This window comes from Trachypithecus francoisi, unplaced genomic scaffold (genome assembly GCF_009764315.1).
Source record: "Trachypithecus francoisi isolate TF-2019V2 unplaced genomic scaffold, Tfra_2.0 Lachesis_group11, whole genome shotgun sequence".
Classification (NCBI taxonomy): Eukaryota; Metazoa; Chordata; class Mammalia; order Primates; family Cercopithecidae; genus Trachypithecus; species Trachypithecus francoisi.
The window spans coordinates 54,003,667-54,021,627 of record NW_022681456.1 but is presented as its reverse complement, the minus strand read 5'-3'; the positions used below and the strand labels follow the sequence as shown (position 1 = coordinate 54,021,627).

The 17,961-nt window shown below is 37.3% G+C and overlaps 1 protein-coding gene across 4 annotated transcripts in view; it reads right to left on the bottom strand.

The window, feature by feature from the left end:
- Window positions 1–10,270: 10,270 nt before the first annotated feature.
- Window positions 10,271–17,961, bottom strand: part of PAWR (pro-apoptotic WT1 regulator) — a 90,303-nt gene continuing 82,612 nt past the window's right edge. For all 4 annotated transcript variants that reach the window (XM_033221171.1, XM_033221174.1, XM_033221173.1 and 1 more), the window contains exons 6-7: window positions 16,172–16,276; window positions 10,271–10,997 (exon numbers count right to left, since the gene is read on the bottom strand). In XM_033221171.1, coding sequence (XP_033077062.1) covers window positions 10,911–10,997; window positions 16,172–16,276 — 192 coding nt within the window. In that variant the 3' untranslated portion in view covers window positions 10,271–10,910. The remainder of the gene's footprint in view (window positions 10,998–16,171; window positions 16,277–17,961) is intronic.

Here is a 17,961-nt window from a genome sequence, read left to right as displayed (position 1 = left end):
GTTGTCCCTCAGCATATTTAGGGGATTGGGTCTAGGACCCCCTATGGATACCAATTATCTGTGTAGTATTTGCATATAGCCTATGCATACCCTCCTGCATACTTCATCAGCCCTAGATTACTTACAATACCAAATACAATGTAAATATTCTGTAAATAGTTATACTGTATTTTTAAATTTGTATCTTTTAACTGTTGCAATTTTAATTTTTTCCTAATATTTTCCATCTATGGTTGGTTGAATCCATGGATTCAAAATCCATGGATATACAGAGCCAACTGTACATCTATGATCTGCTGTCTTGCACAGAATATAAGTGAGAAAATAAATTTTAAGAAGGAAAAGAAACAAGCATATTTCTGTCATCATCTTAAAACTTTCCAGTGAAAGTACAAGTTGGAGTCCGGTCACGGTGGCTCACACCTGTAATCCCAGCACTCTGAGATGCCAAGGCAGGCAGATCACCTGAGGTCAGGAGTTCAAGACCGGGCTGGCCAACACGGTGAAACCCCGTCTCTACTAAAAATACAAAAGTTAGTCGGGCGTGGTGGCAGGTGCCTGTAATTCCAGCTACTTTGGAGGTTGAGATAGAATTGCTTGAACCCAGGAGGCAGAGGTTGCACTGAGCCGAGATGGTGCCACCGCACTCCAGCCTGCATGACAGAGCAAGATTCTATCTCATTAAAAAAAAAAAAAAAATAGTACAAGTTGGAAAATGTTTCAAAGTCCTTATAGACTTTACAATTAAAAACTCCAGAAATGGGCCAGGTGCAGTACCTCATGCCTGTAATCCCAGCACTTTGGGAAGCTGAGGTGGGTGGATCACCTGAGGTCAGGAGTTCAAGACCAGCTTGACCAACATGGAGAAACCCCCATCTCTACTAAATACAAAAATTAGCCAGGTGTGGTGGTGGGCACCTGTAGTCCCAGCTACTCAGGAGGCTGAGGCAGGAGAACTGCTTGAACTGGGAGGTGGAGGTTGCAGTGAACTGAGATTGTGCCACTGCACTTCAGCCTGGGCAACAAAGCAAGACTCTATCTGAAAAAAAAACAAAAACAAAAAAACCTCCATAAATGTCCTGTTTTTTATACCATCTAATAATTTAGATGGTTATCAGGTTTTAATTATCTGCAAAAGAAGGTAACTCTTAATTCCAGGTCCTGAAAAGGAAATATACAAGATGAGATTGGAACCTCTTATGCCAGAAAAAAAGGAAGTTATTGATAACCAAAATGATACAGGAACCAACTTGAAGAGGCTTCCACTGGCCAAAGATGAGACAATCTGGACATAAAAAATAACTACTGCAATGGAGTAAAGCTCATGAAATAAAAAACTCAATACTTACCTTTGGAGGTTACTAAGGCTATAGCCCATTATTATAAAATTGGTAAAGAATCAGTATGATTTTATCTTTCTTGTATTTTAGGGGAACCAAGCAGTTGTTGAGAAAAGTTTCTCTAAAGAACTCCAACTACTCACGTAAATGAATCACAGAATTGGAAAACTATCAATTTGCAACACCTAAAGATACAACAGATGTGAGCAATAATCATCAATGTTTGCTAAAATTATTCCACAAAAGGTTGATGGGGAGCTTTCAAACAGAGCAGATTCAGATAAGATTCAGATGCTTATCTGAATCTGCTTATCAATCTTAACATCATTAAAAATGAGACAACCAGACATTATGTGTCCTCTGATGTAATTCAGTTGGAAGCACTCACCACTTATTGAATCTAACAAAGATTCTACATCTAACAATTAGGAGAAAATAGAGGTTGATAGAGGGATACATTAATACCATAGATAGTGAAATTCAGAATGTGGGAAATTCTGTAGAGCAAATGATCTAGATTTTTCAATTTGAAAAATGGTCTAAGAATGGCAAAGAAGGAATAATTTATAGGTTAAAAAAGACTCGAGAGACACACTAATAAAATGCAATAGGTGACCCTCATTCGGATTCTTAACCAACACTGAAAGGACAACTTTAGAGGCATCTGGAGGAAATCTGAACACAAAGTATTAGATGATGTGACAGTCATAAGAAAAACGGACCTCTCAGATCTCCAACTTTAGGGTGTGCAATTGACTGGCAGTTCCAGTCACCGTGGTCTGAATCCACCATGGTATTCAGCTGAGGGCACACATCCTACTGGCTGCTCCGTGCCAACAAATGAGCATTGCAGGATTACAATGGCACGTCCATTACTACAAGATGTGAGACTGCTCAGGAGTGGGCACATTTGGTTTGAGGACTCCCAAACAGTCTTGTTAAAACTTTTTTAGAATTACTGCTGTAGTTTGGTTTGACCTCGTCTGAATCTCATGTTGAAATTTTATTCCCAATATTGGAGATAGGGCCTAGTGGCAGGTGTCTCGGTCATGGTTGCAGATGATTCATAAAGAGCTTGGTGCCATGCTCAAGGTAATGAGTTCTCACTCTATAGTTCATGAGAACTGGTTGTTTAAAAGAGTGCTAAGGCCTTCTTTTCTCACTCTCTTCCATCCTCTCTTGCCATGTGACACGGTGGCTCCCCTTCCTCTTATACTGTGAGTGGAAGCGGCCTGAAGCCCTCACTCAAGTGTTGGTTGGGGCCAAATAATTTGTATTTCTAACAGGTTTCTAAGTGAAGTCAATGCTACTAGTGTCAGAAACACACTTTAAGAACCACTGGCAAAACATTTAGTAAGACAATTCCATGATAAAAGTATATCATAGCATAAAACCACAAAACTGTGCAGACTAGCTTTATGATACAACGTCACCTTACCAATCTGTACACTCCACAAGTTTTTAAAAATTATATATAAAGCACCTAACACAGCCTGGCACATAAGGCTACTGAATTACTAATGAATGTTATTATGCTATAAGTTATGGTTAAAGTTGTGCTCAAATTGTTACCTGAGACACTTTGCTTCATTGAAACTATATTTATTTTTGGCCAGGCGTGGTGGCTCACACCTATAATACCAGCACTTTGGGAGGCTGAGGCGGGCGGATTGACCAGGTCAAGAGATCGAGACCATTCTGGCTAACACTGTGAAACCCCGTCTCTACTAAAAATACAAAAAATTAGCCGGGTGTGGTGGTGAGCGCCTGTAGTCCCAGCTACTCGGGAGGCTGAGGCAGGAGAATGGCGTGAGCCCCGGAAGCGGAGCTTGCAGTGAGCCGAGATCGTGCCACTGTACTCCAGCCTGAGCAACACTGCGAGAGTCTGTCTCAAAAAATTAAAAATCTATATTGATTTTTATTTTTTATTTATTTTGAGTCTCGACCTCCCAGGCTCAAGCAACCCTTCCCCCTCAGCCTACCAAGCAGCAGGGACTAAGGTGCATGCCATCTTGCCCAGCTCATTTATTTTTTTGTACAGACGGCATAACCCTGTGTTATCCTGTTGGTATTACAGGCATGAGCCACTGCACCTAGCCAGGTATATTGGTTTTGAAAGGGTTACAAGAAACAAGATGCAGTTTTAGGCCTCCTATAATCCTGCATTTCTAAAGTATCCATTTATTTATCTCATTAAAATTTTCACTGATTTAAGTAACAGTTAATATGAACAGACTGACATAATTTTACTTTAAATTAATGTTGTTTATTGTCCTAAGCCATCCATACATAAAACGTTTAAAGTGTTATGGAAGGCTAACAGTTTTTCAACTTTTCTTAATACTATCAGATGAATGTATTCTTACCAAATATGACTTACACATTTTTCAAATGTGGATTTCTTAGGCCTTTGACTGACAGCTTTAGGCTTTTGCACTACACAAAGAAAAATACACCTTTCTATTTATTTCTTAATAATGTGTTTCCATAAAGCTAAAATGTCCACTGATGACATCATATACGTTTGGTTAATCACAGCAAATAGTTCACATTTTAAAGGAATGCAGATATTTGGATAGAAGCCTCTAACAATGTAAATATTGCGAACTTCAAGTTCCATAATATGTCTAAACAGGGATAGCAACTGATTATATGTGGATTAACAATAGCGAATAACTGAGCACATTTTAATGTGAACAACATACACAGCAGTCAAAACTTATTGTTTTTCCTATGTGTAAAGTAAAAATTCAATCTGTCTTTAACTGGCTCCCATTGTTTTCATGTTGTTCAACTATTTGAAACAAAGAGCTTTTTCCTTTCTTTAAAAGGATTTTGATTCAGTCATTAACAGATTTTTTAAAGTGACAGTAAAATTATGCATTTGGTCCAGGATTAAGAGGGAAGTTTTACTTGCTAGTTTCCTTTTTATCTGGTTAGACATCAGAATAAAATGAATGGACTGTCAAGGATCTTATAACCAGTCTCTCTCTTTAATATGAAGGTCCAATATTACATAATTCTTTACAAGGGTTGACCAGGAATGAAATATAACCTCTTTTAAAGATGAAGAAAAACTGAAAGAATAAGATTAAGCAAATATGTGGGTAGTTTACAGCTGCTGACAGAACTGTGTGCACGCGTGCATGCATGCATAAACACAAAGTGAATCTAGAATGGAAAAAAATAGAGTTTGATGAAGTCTAAGATGAAAGGCTCCAGTTTCATTTGATTATGAGACCTTGGAAAAATTTACCGGCTTGCTAGTGAACGTTCTTACATAGGGACTTGAAGCGTTTATCTAAATAGACTGACTCAAGGATGCTTTTTCTCTTGTTAGACTTGTATGACATTACTGAGATTAATTTAGAGTTCTAGAAGTAGAGAAGTCTGATTATCTTGTGCCTGTGTATGAAGAATGACAAATTAAGACAAAAGGTTATGTAAACCATTTACTAAAAAAGTCTAAATTTTTACATTCCTAGGCCCCTACTTATCTTTTACAAACTTTGAAGGACCTGAAATTCTTTGGACACCATCAGATTTAGTTTGTAATAGTTACGATTTTGAATTAAGAAATTATTCATGTAGTTTTAAAACACAACTAGAATTTTCAGTCAGGCTGAACTTTTGTGCACTTCCTCATTTATTCGAGAAATCCCACCATTAATGTATTTAGACCTTAACATGATGGCTTTGAGTCTTAAATCATTGTCCACCTAAAATAATATACCAAATAAAGATTTTAAAAGTGCTGCATATGGTTTCTGTAAGAGGTATATAAATTAATTAGATTACCAGAATTACCCTTTAGCTTCAAAAGTAAAACTCATGGTCAGGATTGTACTGATAGTATAGGAAGAAAAAAAACCACTGCTGAAAAATAAATGAAAAAAATTTTATTGAGTATTACTTTATACATGCAAATTAAAAGTGAATCTATATTAAGCTGACTATTCCACAATAAAAACCTATGCAATGGGAATGATCAAAGCCGTCTGCACAATACTAATGTGTTCAATAAATTATCCAGATGTTTTTCCACAAATATTTGGATTACCTGAATTAGCTGATTCTTCAACAAAAGTTAAATTTTAGCTTTAATATGGTAGCAGCAGAATGCTACTTAAATTTAGAAGAAAAACATAAGAGTAAAAACTCTGAATAGCATAGTCAAATCTTCCAAGAAATAAGTTCACCAAAAAAGTAACATACACCTATTTGGTATCCAGAGGAGGAAACAAAACAAAACACAGGCACTTAGTCAACATTCACCAAGTGATCATCACTAACATTCTATTATTACCAGAGCAACTGTCAATATGTGAACTGTAGATCAGAACAGACTTACATATCTAAAAACAAACCAGTAATCAATAATATATACAGAAATACTAACTTGAAGTCACATTTAAATACCATCAAGTTTGGTATATCTCATATAGACTGAATTCATTTCATCACTGCTATAAATTCCTTAAAAGTGTTCTCTTCCTAATGTAACATTATCTTTAAAAAATGGCAAAATATTTCCCAATATGCATCAGTTCTTTCACTCCACCATTCAGTAAATGTTGCAGCAAATTAAACAGAACCTGTTAACTAGATCTAAAAACAATGGCTGAATAATTAACACAAAGAAGTACTTTTGAGTAAACTATTCAGATTAGACAGGCTAATGCTAAGACTGCATTTTCTGCTACTGACATGCACTATATAGATCATACACTAAGATGGAAGGTTGGTCCATGTCCATTTATTTAACGATTCTGTAACACCCATAATAGTATTTAATACAGCTCCCACAAACACTATTCTTCTCACATAGATGTAGTTATTTTTAGTGGGGATAAGGATATGACACATGCTATGAGATTCTAGCTATGAAAATAAAAACAATATGGGCTCAGGTTTTCTTAGCAAGTTTTTAAACTGGGAAACGACCAACTTCCATATATCCAGGAGAAACTTAGCATGGGGGAAGGTGCCTTACTTGATGTGCCTGATAAGCAAACTGTTAGTTGTCTCTTAGTATTATGTTTTCAGCTTAATGTAACAACAAAAGAAAGGTGTCACACTACCTCTCAGATAATAACAATTGCAATCTTAGAGATTGTAATTGGGATTATTAATTACAATCCCATGGGATATCCTTTATTAATGAAAGCACAGTTCCAATGCAAAAGTCAAGCTTTATGGTTACATATTAGGATAGGTTCAGACCCAATATGACCATGTTTAGCACTAACTTTTAACATGTTAAAGTTCTGATTCCTGAAAGTTTTTCTCACTTAATATATTCCCTCCAATGACAAGTTGGTGTGTTTGGCTTCTTATGCTGAAAATATATACCTGAATCCTATAACAAGTTATTAACAGTATCATGAATAGTTATTAAATAAGTGCCAGCACTGCATGGAACTTACTGTCACCAACTCAGAACCATAAAACTACACACATATGCACACACACACACACAAAATCCCAAAGAGACCTATCATTGTACATACGAATACTGTCCAGGGTATCAGATCAATTATCAAATCCAAGGTCTCTGCTGTTTTGTCTTACGGTGTTGAATATATGAATGCTTCTCTATTACACTGACTTTTTTGTATTATTTTCAAGAAATTATTAACTGGATTCAAAATCTTACACTTTTATTTCTAATTATAAAATCCAGATTAATCCAGAAAACACAAACCACATGTAACCGAGGTAGGTTTTTCACCTTAAGAATACATTGATTCTACCACAATTTAAAATTTTAAAAATTGAAGAAAAAAAAAAAGACTACATTGCTCCATATACCTGCCTGATACTTAATTTTCCGCATTTGAAACTACTTGAACAAGTGTGACAGTGCTAATCTACTATATTTAGTAAATCCCTTAGTACCTACAAATACACACCCAAAAGCCCTTCCCCCCTTCGCTAATGGTAACTGTTGTATAATAAAATTGCCAACAACTCTAGAGAGATGAAATGAAGATTACTATAGCAATCTTCATTTAATTCATTTCAGAAATCAAGGAAGCAAGTCATGTTCATTTTAAATATGACAAACTTACTATTTTGAAAATGAGCTCATAAACACATTAGAACTTTGAATGTGCTTTATTATGCCACAAATTCCCAGGAGATTTAAGAAATAGTATTTCTGAACAGGAATAATAATTTCACAAATACTATCACTTTATTGACAATAGACAAGTCTTTTAGGGTAGTGCACATGTACTTAACATCTACCTTCTAACAATCTCAACACTTTCTATAAGTTTTCAGGGGAAACTGTAGCAGATCCTACTTTATTTTTCAATGGTTAGTGTAAAACTCTGTATGTAAAATAAATACGTATTTTAAGGAGATGGGAGAAGGACTGCATGTGAAATGCTTTGCCTAAGTTGTAAGGCTCCTGTCTTTACACTATCATTATGTTAACAAGGCCACAATAAATCACTGCTAGAAATGTTCCCCCCAAAATTCTTAAACAGCTCAGTCTTTAAAAGTATTTAATAATTTTTTTTTTTTCTTTTGTGAGACAGAGTTTCACTCTTGTTGCCCAGGCTGTAGTGCAATGGTGCGATCTCAGCTCACCAAAACCTCCGCCTCCTGGGTTTTCAAGCGATTCTCCTGCCTCAGCCTCCCAAGTAGCTGGGACTACAGGCATGCGCCACCACGCCCGGCTAATTTTGTATTTTTAGTAGAGTCACGGTTTCTCCATGTTGGTCAAGCTGGTCTCGAACTCCCAACCTCTGGTGATCCGCCCGCCTCGGCCTCCCAAAGTGCTGGGATTACAGGCATGAGTCATCGCGCCCAGCCTAATTGATAGAATTTTTTAAAGTGAAATGAAGTGTTCCTTTATTTACATATGAATTAAATAGAAAATTCAAAGTAATTTTTTTAATGAAAACCCACATACTAATATATTTTAAGGTTGGATACTAACAGCATTTTCACAAGATCCAAAGTGTGGATGAGGAACTAGGCAATAAGGACATGTGTGGCACATAACTAAGGGTAACTAAAGAAAGGCGAGTACCTCACGACCAAAAGCAGCTAACTATGCCTGGCATACCAACCTGTCATGTGGGCAGCAGATCACTGTTCCCATGCTGGGAAAGAGTCTCCAAGAAGGGAAGCCCTTATGCAGTAATTCTGCAACTATATTAAATTTGGTAATCTAATATTAAACTTTTTCGTGAGCAGTGAATACACACATGGTCATATAAAAACTGCCCTGGAGACCAGGTTAATTATTAAACTAAAAGGGAAGAAATGCTGGTAGATAAAATTATGTCAATTCCAGGGTTTTCTTTTTTTTTTTTTTTTTTTGAGACGGAGTCTGGCTCTGTCGCCCAGGCTGGAGTACGGTGGCCAGATCTCAGCTCACTGCAAGCTCCGCCTCCCAGGTTCACGCCATTCTCCTGCTTCCGCCTCCCAAGTAGCTGGGACTACAGGCGCCCGCCTCGTCGCCCGGCTAGTTTTTTGTATTCTTTAGTAGAGACGGGGTTTCACGGTGTTAGCCAGGATGGTCTCGATCTCCTGACCTTGTGATCCGCCCGTCTCGGCCTCCCAAAGTGCTGGGATTACAGGCTTGAGCCACCGCGCCCAGCCCAGGGTTTTCAATGGAATAAAGAAACAGCAGCAGCTAGGCTATGTTATGATCAAACTAGGCTATGATCAGAAACCTCAGATGATAACCTTTAAAAATTCTGGAGCCCAGAGTCTAAAGCTAAACCTACATAGGCGCTACAGCCAGGGAGTTCTTTCTTTAAGTTCCTCAAGTGAGTCTGATTATCAGCCAAGCTCAAAACTTCTTAATTGGGGAAGGGAGAAAGCCAACCTAGGTAAATGTAGAGACTTTTAGAATTCAACATTTGGGCCAGGCGCGGTGGCTCACGCCTGTGATCCCAGCACTTTGGGAGGCCAAGGCGGGCGGATCACAAGGTCAGGAGATCGAGATCATCCTGGCTAACACGGTGAAACCCTGTCTCTACTAAAAATAGAAAAATTAGCTGGGCGTGATGACAGGTGCCTGTAGTCCCGGCGACTCGGGAGGCTGAGGCAGGAGAATGGCATGAACCCAGGAGGCGGAGCTTGCAGTTAGCCAAGATCACACCACTATACTCCAGCCTGGGCAACAGAGCGAGACTCCGTCTCCAAAAAAAAAAAAAAAAATTCAACATTTGATACTTATCATTTACTCCACATTTTCCCCCAGCTGTCTCACCTTCCCTATTTTTCTAACAGTGAAAAATAAAAGGGCTTGGCAAGTGAAGGAAAAAGTCAGTAGAGTACCCAAAATGGATTTCACTATATTCAAACCACTTTCATATATTAACTAGATAAAAGGATATCATACTGCTATTTGAAATTCAATCATCAAGCAAAAATGTCATAATGTCAATGTATTTTAAGGGAAGGGGGGTTCTTAACATGAAAATGTAATACAAAAACAATTCTAATAATAATATTTAATACAAGAGAAAATTTGTATAATTCTTTAGAAGTAATTCTGTTTTTAAAATTTCAATGCTAGGAAGAAAATCCCTTAAAATTGAAATAGGGGAATATTCTCTCATATGAAAAAAACTGTGTCACAGCGTTATTCTTCAACTTAGAAATCAGGCAAAGTATTTTAGTACTATTTCTGCTTACATATTGTTTTGTATAAATGTTTTAAGTATGAATAACATTTTGGTTTTTTATTTTAGTGTGCATGCTAATATAATAAAAATATGGATTTTTTTCTCCTACACTGACTTTGTACACTTTCCAGGCCTGAAGAACAAACAACTTTTAAAATATCCTATGTTCACTTGCAAACCTTAGAACAATAAAAAAAAGGTAGTACCTACATAAGAAATTTTACATTAAAATTACAATTGTATGTTTTTCAGGAGTTAAAGTGATTCAATTTTTCAATATTCAAACACAAAATAGTAAATTTTTATTTACTATAGCACAATTCAAGTATTCTCTTAAATTTATATTTAATCGACTAGAACATGACAGTGACTTTATAAGAGCTTTCCTTTTAAAAGGTTGCTGTTATACAAAAGTATGACTCTATTACTCTAAATGCTTAGAATAAGTGGAAAGAAATGACAGTAGACAAAAACCTTTATGAGTGAGTCATCAACACATAAAAGGTTGCACACATCAGTAATAAGGCATGTGTAGGTAATATCCCAAAAGTATTTAAACTCATGTAAACAAAGACTATGTATATTCCTAAGGGAGAAAATGTACTACCAAAGATAAAATATATTCAAACAGCTGTGACTTTAAACCATGTATTAGTTGAATACCACACAAAACCAAAAAGGCATTACCTATCATTTAATAACTGAAAGATATTACTTATTTGTGAGATAAAAGGTTGATGCTTTTTTTAAAACCAATAATGAAAAAGAAGTATTTTGAAAACAAACATCCATTTTCTAGAAATAAATATACATGCTTAGTTATTTTCATGTATTGCAGCATAGGAATATTGTGCTAGCATTGACCATAACATTCAATCAGTAGTTTAAAATATTTTTTCCACATTGAGTCTTGAATCTTCTACCTGGTCAGCTGACCAACAACTTTCAAAAGAGTTTTATTTTCCTGCTTTAGCTGTTCATTTTCATCTTCTATGTCATCTAGGTCCTTAAGAAAAAAAAAAAAAAGATACTTTAAAAATACTAAAAAATATTTGATAAGAGATGAAAACACTTAATATACATTCAAAAATAATTCATACAACCAATTAATTTTGAAATGAAGGTAAGCTCTGAAAACAACTTTAGATGTAATATGTCCCACCAAAAATGAGCATCCATTACTTAAATCTTCATTCTTATAACAAGTCTATAGGCCAACTCTTAAAGATCTTTCAGTTTTTCTAAGGAAGCCAAAAGTCAGAACTTTAAAATTGTGAATCTTCCAATTTTCAATCATCATAAATAAGTTAGTTTTTTAGCTAAACAAACTTCACTTCCCTTCCCTAAAACTGAGGCAAAAAAAAAACTATCCATGCAAGTCATATGTGGTATTGAGCCCTAGGCTGCAACCTCGTATCAAATTAGGCATCAAAAGGTGCAGGTACAAGTTCTAGATGCACTCCTACCACTTTGTCTGATCTTTAAAGGTGTACAATGGGGATAACACTCTGGGGAGGTGACAAAACTGAGGCCTACAAAAAAGGGGATCTGGAGTATAGAGAGTTGATCTGGATCAATTTATATGTTGGACTTTTCTACGACATTTTGAAGCAAAGGTTTTAGTGCTAAAAATAATTCAAAGCCACTAAATTAAGTATTCGCTCTCCAGCTTTAAAAGCATATGATCCACCTCTTTTTTCCCTGCATTAATCCTTGTCCCAAATACACAACCATCTGGTTAAAAAAAATTCACCATAAGTTTTAGTTACAAGAAACGTGATTTCAAGACAGACTCTTTAAAAAAGGAGACATTTACAGATTTATTCTTGCAGTTTAAAGTTTGATGTAATCAATTTGAATCACTGCTATAGTATAAAAGCTTTCTAATACGTTTAATATATTGCCTTTGGATAATTAGGTAAATTATTTTAAAATTTACAAGATCAGAATTTGCATTTATTTACAAACTAAATGAATAATGTTGGGAAACATTTGTTTAAACAATAAAAAATACGGGATTGCTAAAATTACCACAGTTGAAATCTACCTAAAATTTAGAATTAAATGATAAAACATATTCATGTACCATTATTAGATTATAAACTCTATGAAGGCAGGGGTTTTATTATTCTTAAGGCCCACAGTGCCTAAGACAGTTCAAACCCATCAAGGACATCAAAAATATTTGCAGAAACAGGTTGGGCATGGTGGCTCAGACCTGTAATCTCAGCACTTTGGGAGGCTGAGGCAGGCGGATCTCTTGAGGTCAGGAGTTCGAGACCAGCCTGGCCAACATGCTGAAACCCCGTCTCTACTAAAAATACAAAAAATAGTCGAGTGTGGTGGCTCTTGCCTGTAATTGCAACTACTCAGGAGGCTGAGGCAGGAGAATTACCTGAACCCAGGAGGCGGAGGTTGCAATGAGCCAAGATTGCACCACTGCACTCCGGCCTGAGCAAGAGAATAATGCAATAAAAAAAAAAAAAAAAAAAAACCTTTTACTGTCTGTCTATATACCCCAAAGAAAATAAATTCTTCTATCAAAAAGACATATGCATGTGTATGTTCACTCTTGTGCCATTTACAACATCAAAGACATGGAATCAACCCAAGTGTGGTAAATATATGTCATGGCATACTATAAAGCAAAAATAATAATAATAAATATTTGCGGAAACAGATAACCTACAGAATGGGAGAAGATACTCACAAACTATGCATCCGACAAAGGTCTAATATCCAGAATCAACAAGGAACTTAAATCAACAAGCAAAACACTATACATTACCATTAAAAAGGAGCAAAGGACATAACAGACACTTCTTAAAAGAAGACATATGGCATGGTGTATGTAATCCCTCACACCTGTAATCCCAGCACTTTGGGAGCCTGAGTCGAGCAGATCACTTGAGGTCAGACCAGCCAGGCCAACACATGGTGAAACTCCATCTCCACTACAAAAATTAGATAGCTGTGGTGGCACATGCTTGTAATTCCAGCTACGTGGGAGGCTAAGGCAGGAGGATCGCTTGAACTCGGGAGGCAGAAGTTGCAATGAGCTGAGATTACGCCACTGCACTCCAGCCTGAGTGACAGAGGAAGACTCTGTCTCAAAAATCAAAAACAAAACAAAAACACAAAACAAACAAAAAGAAGACATACAAGCGGCCAAGAAACATGAAAAAATACTCAGTATCACTAACCAGAGAAACGCAAGTCAAAATCACAATGAAATACCAACTCACAGCAGTTGTGATGGTTAATATGAAGTGTCAACTTGATTAGCCAGTCAAAAATTGCTATTAGTAAAAAGTTAAAAAACAACAGATGATAGTGAGGCTGCAGAGAAAAGGGAATGCTTATACACCATGGTGGGAATATAAATTAGTCCAGCCACCGTAACAAGCAGTTTGGAGATTTTTCAAAGAACTTAAAACAGAACTATCATTAGACCCAGCAATCCCATTACTGTCTATATACCAAAAGAAAATAAATCTTTCTATCAAAAAGACATATGAATGTGTATGTTCACTGCTGCGCCATTCACAATATCAAAGACATGTAATCAACCCAAGTGTCCATCAATGGTAGATTAAATGAAGAAAATGTGGTACATATATGTCACGGCATAGTATAAAGCCACAAAAAATAATGAAATCATGTCCTCTGCAGCAACATGGATAGAGGTGGAGGCCAGAATCCTAAGCAAATTAACTCAAAAACAGGAAACCAAATACTGCATGTTCCCACTTGTAAGCAGGAGCTAAGCACTGAGCACACATGGATATAAATATGGGAACAATAGACACTGTGGACTACTAAAGGGCAGAGGAAGGTGGCATAGGTTAAAAAAAGTTACCTGTCAGGTATTATGCTCACTACCAGGGTGATGGGATCTGTATTCCAAACCTCATAATCACACAATACTCCCATGTAACAAATCTGCACATGTACCCCCTGTATCTAAAATACAAAGTAAACATTTTTTTTTAATTTAACATTTTTTAATTTTTTTAATTTAGAATTTCCTAGATCAAATTCTAACACTAATATAGGAGTACTTGTATTTTATTTTGAGATGGGAGTCTCGCACTTCTGTCCAGGCTGGAGTGCAGTGGTGTGTCTTGGTTCACTGCAAGCTCTGCCTCTCGGGTTCACGCCATTCTTCTGCCTCAGCCTCCAGAGTAGCTGGGACTAGAGGTGCCCATCACCACGCCCAGTTAATTTTCTGTATTTTCAGTGGAGATGGGATTTCACCGTGTTAGCCAGGATGCTCTCGATCTCGTGACCTCATGATCCACCCACCTTGGCCTTCCAAAGTGCTGTGATTACAGGCGTGAGCCACCACGCCCAGCCATAGGAGTACTTGTATTGGAACCAAAGACAAAAAGCAGTCCACAAAAAGTAGAAAGACTTAAAATACCTGAAGTCAAATACTGGCTCAGTTGATTCTCTATATGACTTTCAGCAAGTTAAATTCTGAGTTCCACTGTCCTCATATACAACCTATAGTTAATGCCTCAGAGCTTTATTAGAACAAGTCGGCATATGATGAAGCCTCTCTTTTTCTCCTTTCATGGTTGGAGTTGAGACTGGATAGTGGATTTGCTACAGTTTTCCCTGAAGCAGACTTATTCTTTCCTCAATCTTAGCCAAAAGCCTTCTAAAAAGCAAAATTATGGAGTCTCTTCTCATCACTGTTACCTAATAAGCAATTACAACTGCTTCTAGCAAATAAATTCTGGGGCTGAAAACAAGAAGGAGAGTTAGCTACAAAGAATATAGGGCTAAGGCTAAACCTAAAGTTGGGGATGCATTAAGTACAACTGGAGAAAAAAAGTGAAGATACACAGACATCTGGAATTTCTTTTTTTTTTTTTTTTTGAGGCGGAGTCTCGCTCTGTCGCCCGGACTGGAGTGCAGTGGCCAGATCTCAGCTCACTGCAAGCTCCGCCTCCCGGGTTTACGCCATTCTCCTGCCTCAGCCTCCGGAGTAGCTGGGACTACAGGCGCCCGCCACCTCGCCCGGCTAGTTTTTGTATTTTTAGTAGAGACGGGGTTTCACCGTGTTAGCCAGGATGGTCTCGATCTCCTGACCTCGTGATCCGCCTGTCTCGGCCTCCCAAAGTGCTGGGATTACAGGCTTGAGCCACCGCGCCCGGCCGACATCTGGAATTTCTATAGTGATAAAGTACCAATTTTAGGGCCAGGCACAGTGGTTCACGCCTGTAATCCCAACACTTTGGGAGGCCAAAGTAGGCAGATCACTTGAGGTCAGGAGTTCGAGACCAGCCTGGCCAATATGGTGAAACCCCATCTTTCCTAAAAATACAAAAATTAGCCAGGCGTGGTGGCACATGCCTGTAGTCCCAGCTACTCAGGAGACTGAAGCAGGAGAATCGCTTGAACCCGGGAGGTGGGGGCTACAGTAAGCTGAGATCGTACCACTGAACTCCAGCCTGGGCAACAGAGAGAGACTCCATCTCAAAATAAGTAAATAAATAAATAACAATAACAATAATAATAATAAAGAGTACCAATTTTACTGTTTTTTTTTTTTTTTTTGGTGGGGGGACAGAGTCTTACTCTTGTTACCCAGACTAGAGTGCGGTGGCACAATCTTGGCTCACCGCAACCTCCGCCTCCCGGGATCAAGCGATACTCCTGCCTCAACCTTATGAGTAGTTGAGATTACAGGTGCCCATCACCATGCCCAGCTAATTTTTCGTATTTTTAATAGAGTTGGGGTTTCACCATGTTGACCAGGCTGATCTCGAACTCCTGGCCTCAGGTGATCTGCCCTCCTTGGCCTTCCAAAGTGCTGAGATTACAGGTGTGAGCCACCGCGCCTGGCCTATTTTAGTTATTTCTTGAGGCAACTCTGTGCCAGTGCCCTTATGTATGGTGGTGACAAAGCGCCTGTCACTTCCAGACTTTAACAAAACACAGAACAAATCCATAAAGCAGTCTACCTCGGAAAGAATAAAATTAAGTGAGCTAAACTGATAACTGCCCAAAGGAAATCAGTTTTTGGAAGAAAATGATACTTCTTACTAATTATTATTTCACTAACAAAAGAACAAAGTGAATAATGGAATTAATAATTTCTTCATATTTGTATATTTTCATCAAATTGAAAAAAAAAAACCCTCCAAACCTGAAATATGATGAAATACTTACTCTATTTAATAAATCAATTTCTTCTTTGAGTTTTCCAATCATTTCCTCTTTATCTTGCATCAGTCTCACAAGTCTTAGGTTTTCTTGTCTTTCTCGTACTACTTCCTGGTAGACACAATTTAAAAAACAGTAATTAGGAAGTAATTGGTCATTTATAATATTCCTAAATGGCATATATCTGCCAAGTTTGGTAAAATATCTTACATACATTAAGATTTCCAATGAATTCCTCAAAATATTCGGTGAAGGAACAAAGATCCCACCACAAAAGGAGAATGAGGGGAACAGGAGCTGTTAGGATGCTCCTGAGTAAAGCTATGTTTATACAAGTCTTTAACAAAACTAATGTACTAGACTCAATGATTTAACTTCATGTGAGTGTGTATGTATGTGTGACAGTGTTTCGCTCTTGTCACCTAGGCTGGAATGCAATGGCATTATCTCGGCTCACTACAACCTCCACCTCCTGGGTTCAAGCAATTCTCCTGCATCAGCCTCCCAAGTAGCTGGAATTACAGGTGCACGCCACCATGCCTGGGTAATTTTCATGTTTTTAGTAGAGATGGGGTTTTGCCATGTTGGCCAGGCTGGTCTTGAAATTCTGACCTCAAGTGATCTGCCTGCCTCAGCCTCCCAAAATGCTGGGATTACAGGTGTCAGCCACTGTGCCCGACCTGTGATTTAACTTCTTTAGCTTATCACCACTGTAAGTTATGAACTACCTTATTTTTTAATGGGTATCTTGTTTGAAATAATTCAAAATTAATTTTTATTAAAAATACAAAGTTTAAGAAAAGGAGATGGCTCAATAGAAATTCTAAACAGAAAAACAATTATCCTAGTTTTACTTCTGGCTCTGCCAGTTAACTGATAATGGATAAAAAGAAGGAACTAAAGTAGATTACTGACTTTTAATTTTTTTTTCTTTAAACAATGCAATACCTTTTTCAAATAAATCTTATTTAGAATCCAAGGCATTGGACTTGCCCAGCCACCTTGGGGGCAAAAGGGAAGCAGAGCTCAAAAGGCTTTGCCCAGAACTTGGCTTCTTTCCTACTAAACCTCCTAGACAGCAATCAACCATCCATATCCCTTAGCTGCTGCCAACTACTAGCAATTCAATCCAAACTCTTGTGGAACTCACGGGCAACTCCCTTCAAAACTAGTAGATTGCATATTACTGAAGTTTTTAATTTAAAATTATGAAATAATAGGCTGGGCAGAGTGGCTCACACCTGTAATTCCAGCACTTTAGGAAGCTGAGGTGAATTCAAGACCAGCCTTACCAACATGGTGAAACTCCATCTCTATTAAAAATAGAAAAAAAATTAGCCGGGCATGGTGGTGCATGCCTGTAATCCCAGCTACTTGGGAGGCTGAGGCAGAAGAATCACTTGAACCTAGGAAGTGGAGGTTGCAGTGAGCCAAGACTGCGTCATTGTACTCCAGCCTGGGCGACAAGAGCGAAACTCTGTCTCAAAAATAAATATAGATAAATAAAAATAAATAAAATTATGAAATAACAATTCCAAGAAGAAACTGTTGTTAAAGCTTAGAAATATGACCTCAAAATAATCATAAATGTTATAAAATAGAAACAAGTTTTAAAAATGAAATTTCTTTATATAACATATAAATTAAATCTTTAATAATATAAAGAATAATCTCAAGTAAAACAAAACACATTTTCAACAATTACAAAAGTATTCAACACCATTGCTAATTTTAGGGGGTGAATGTCAGTGGCACAAACCTGAGACCCTACAGTTAATAAATTTATGCCAATAGTC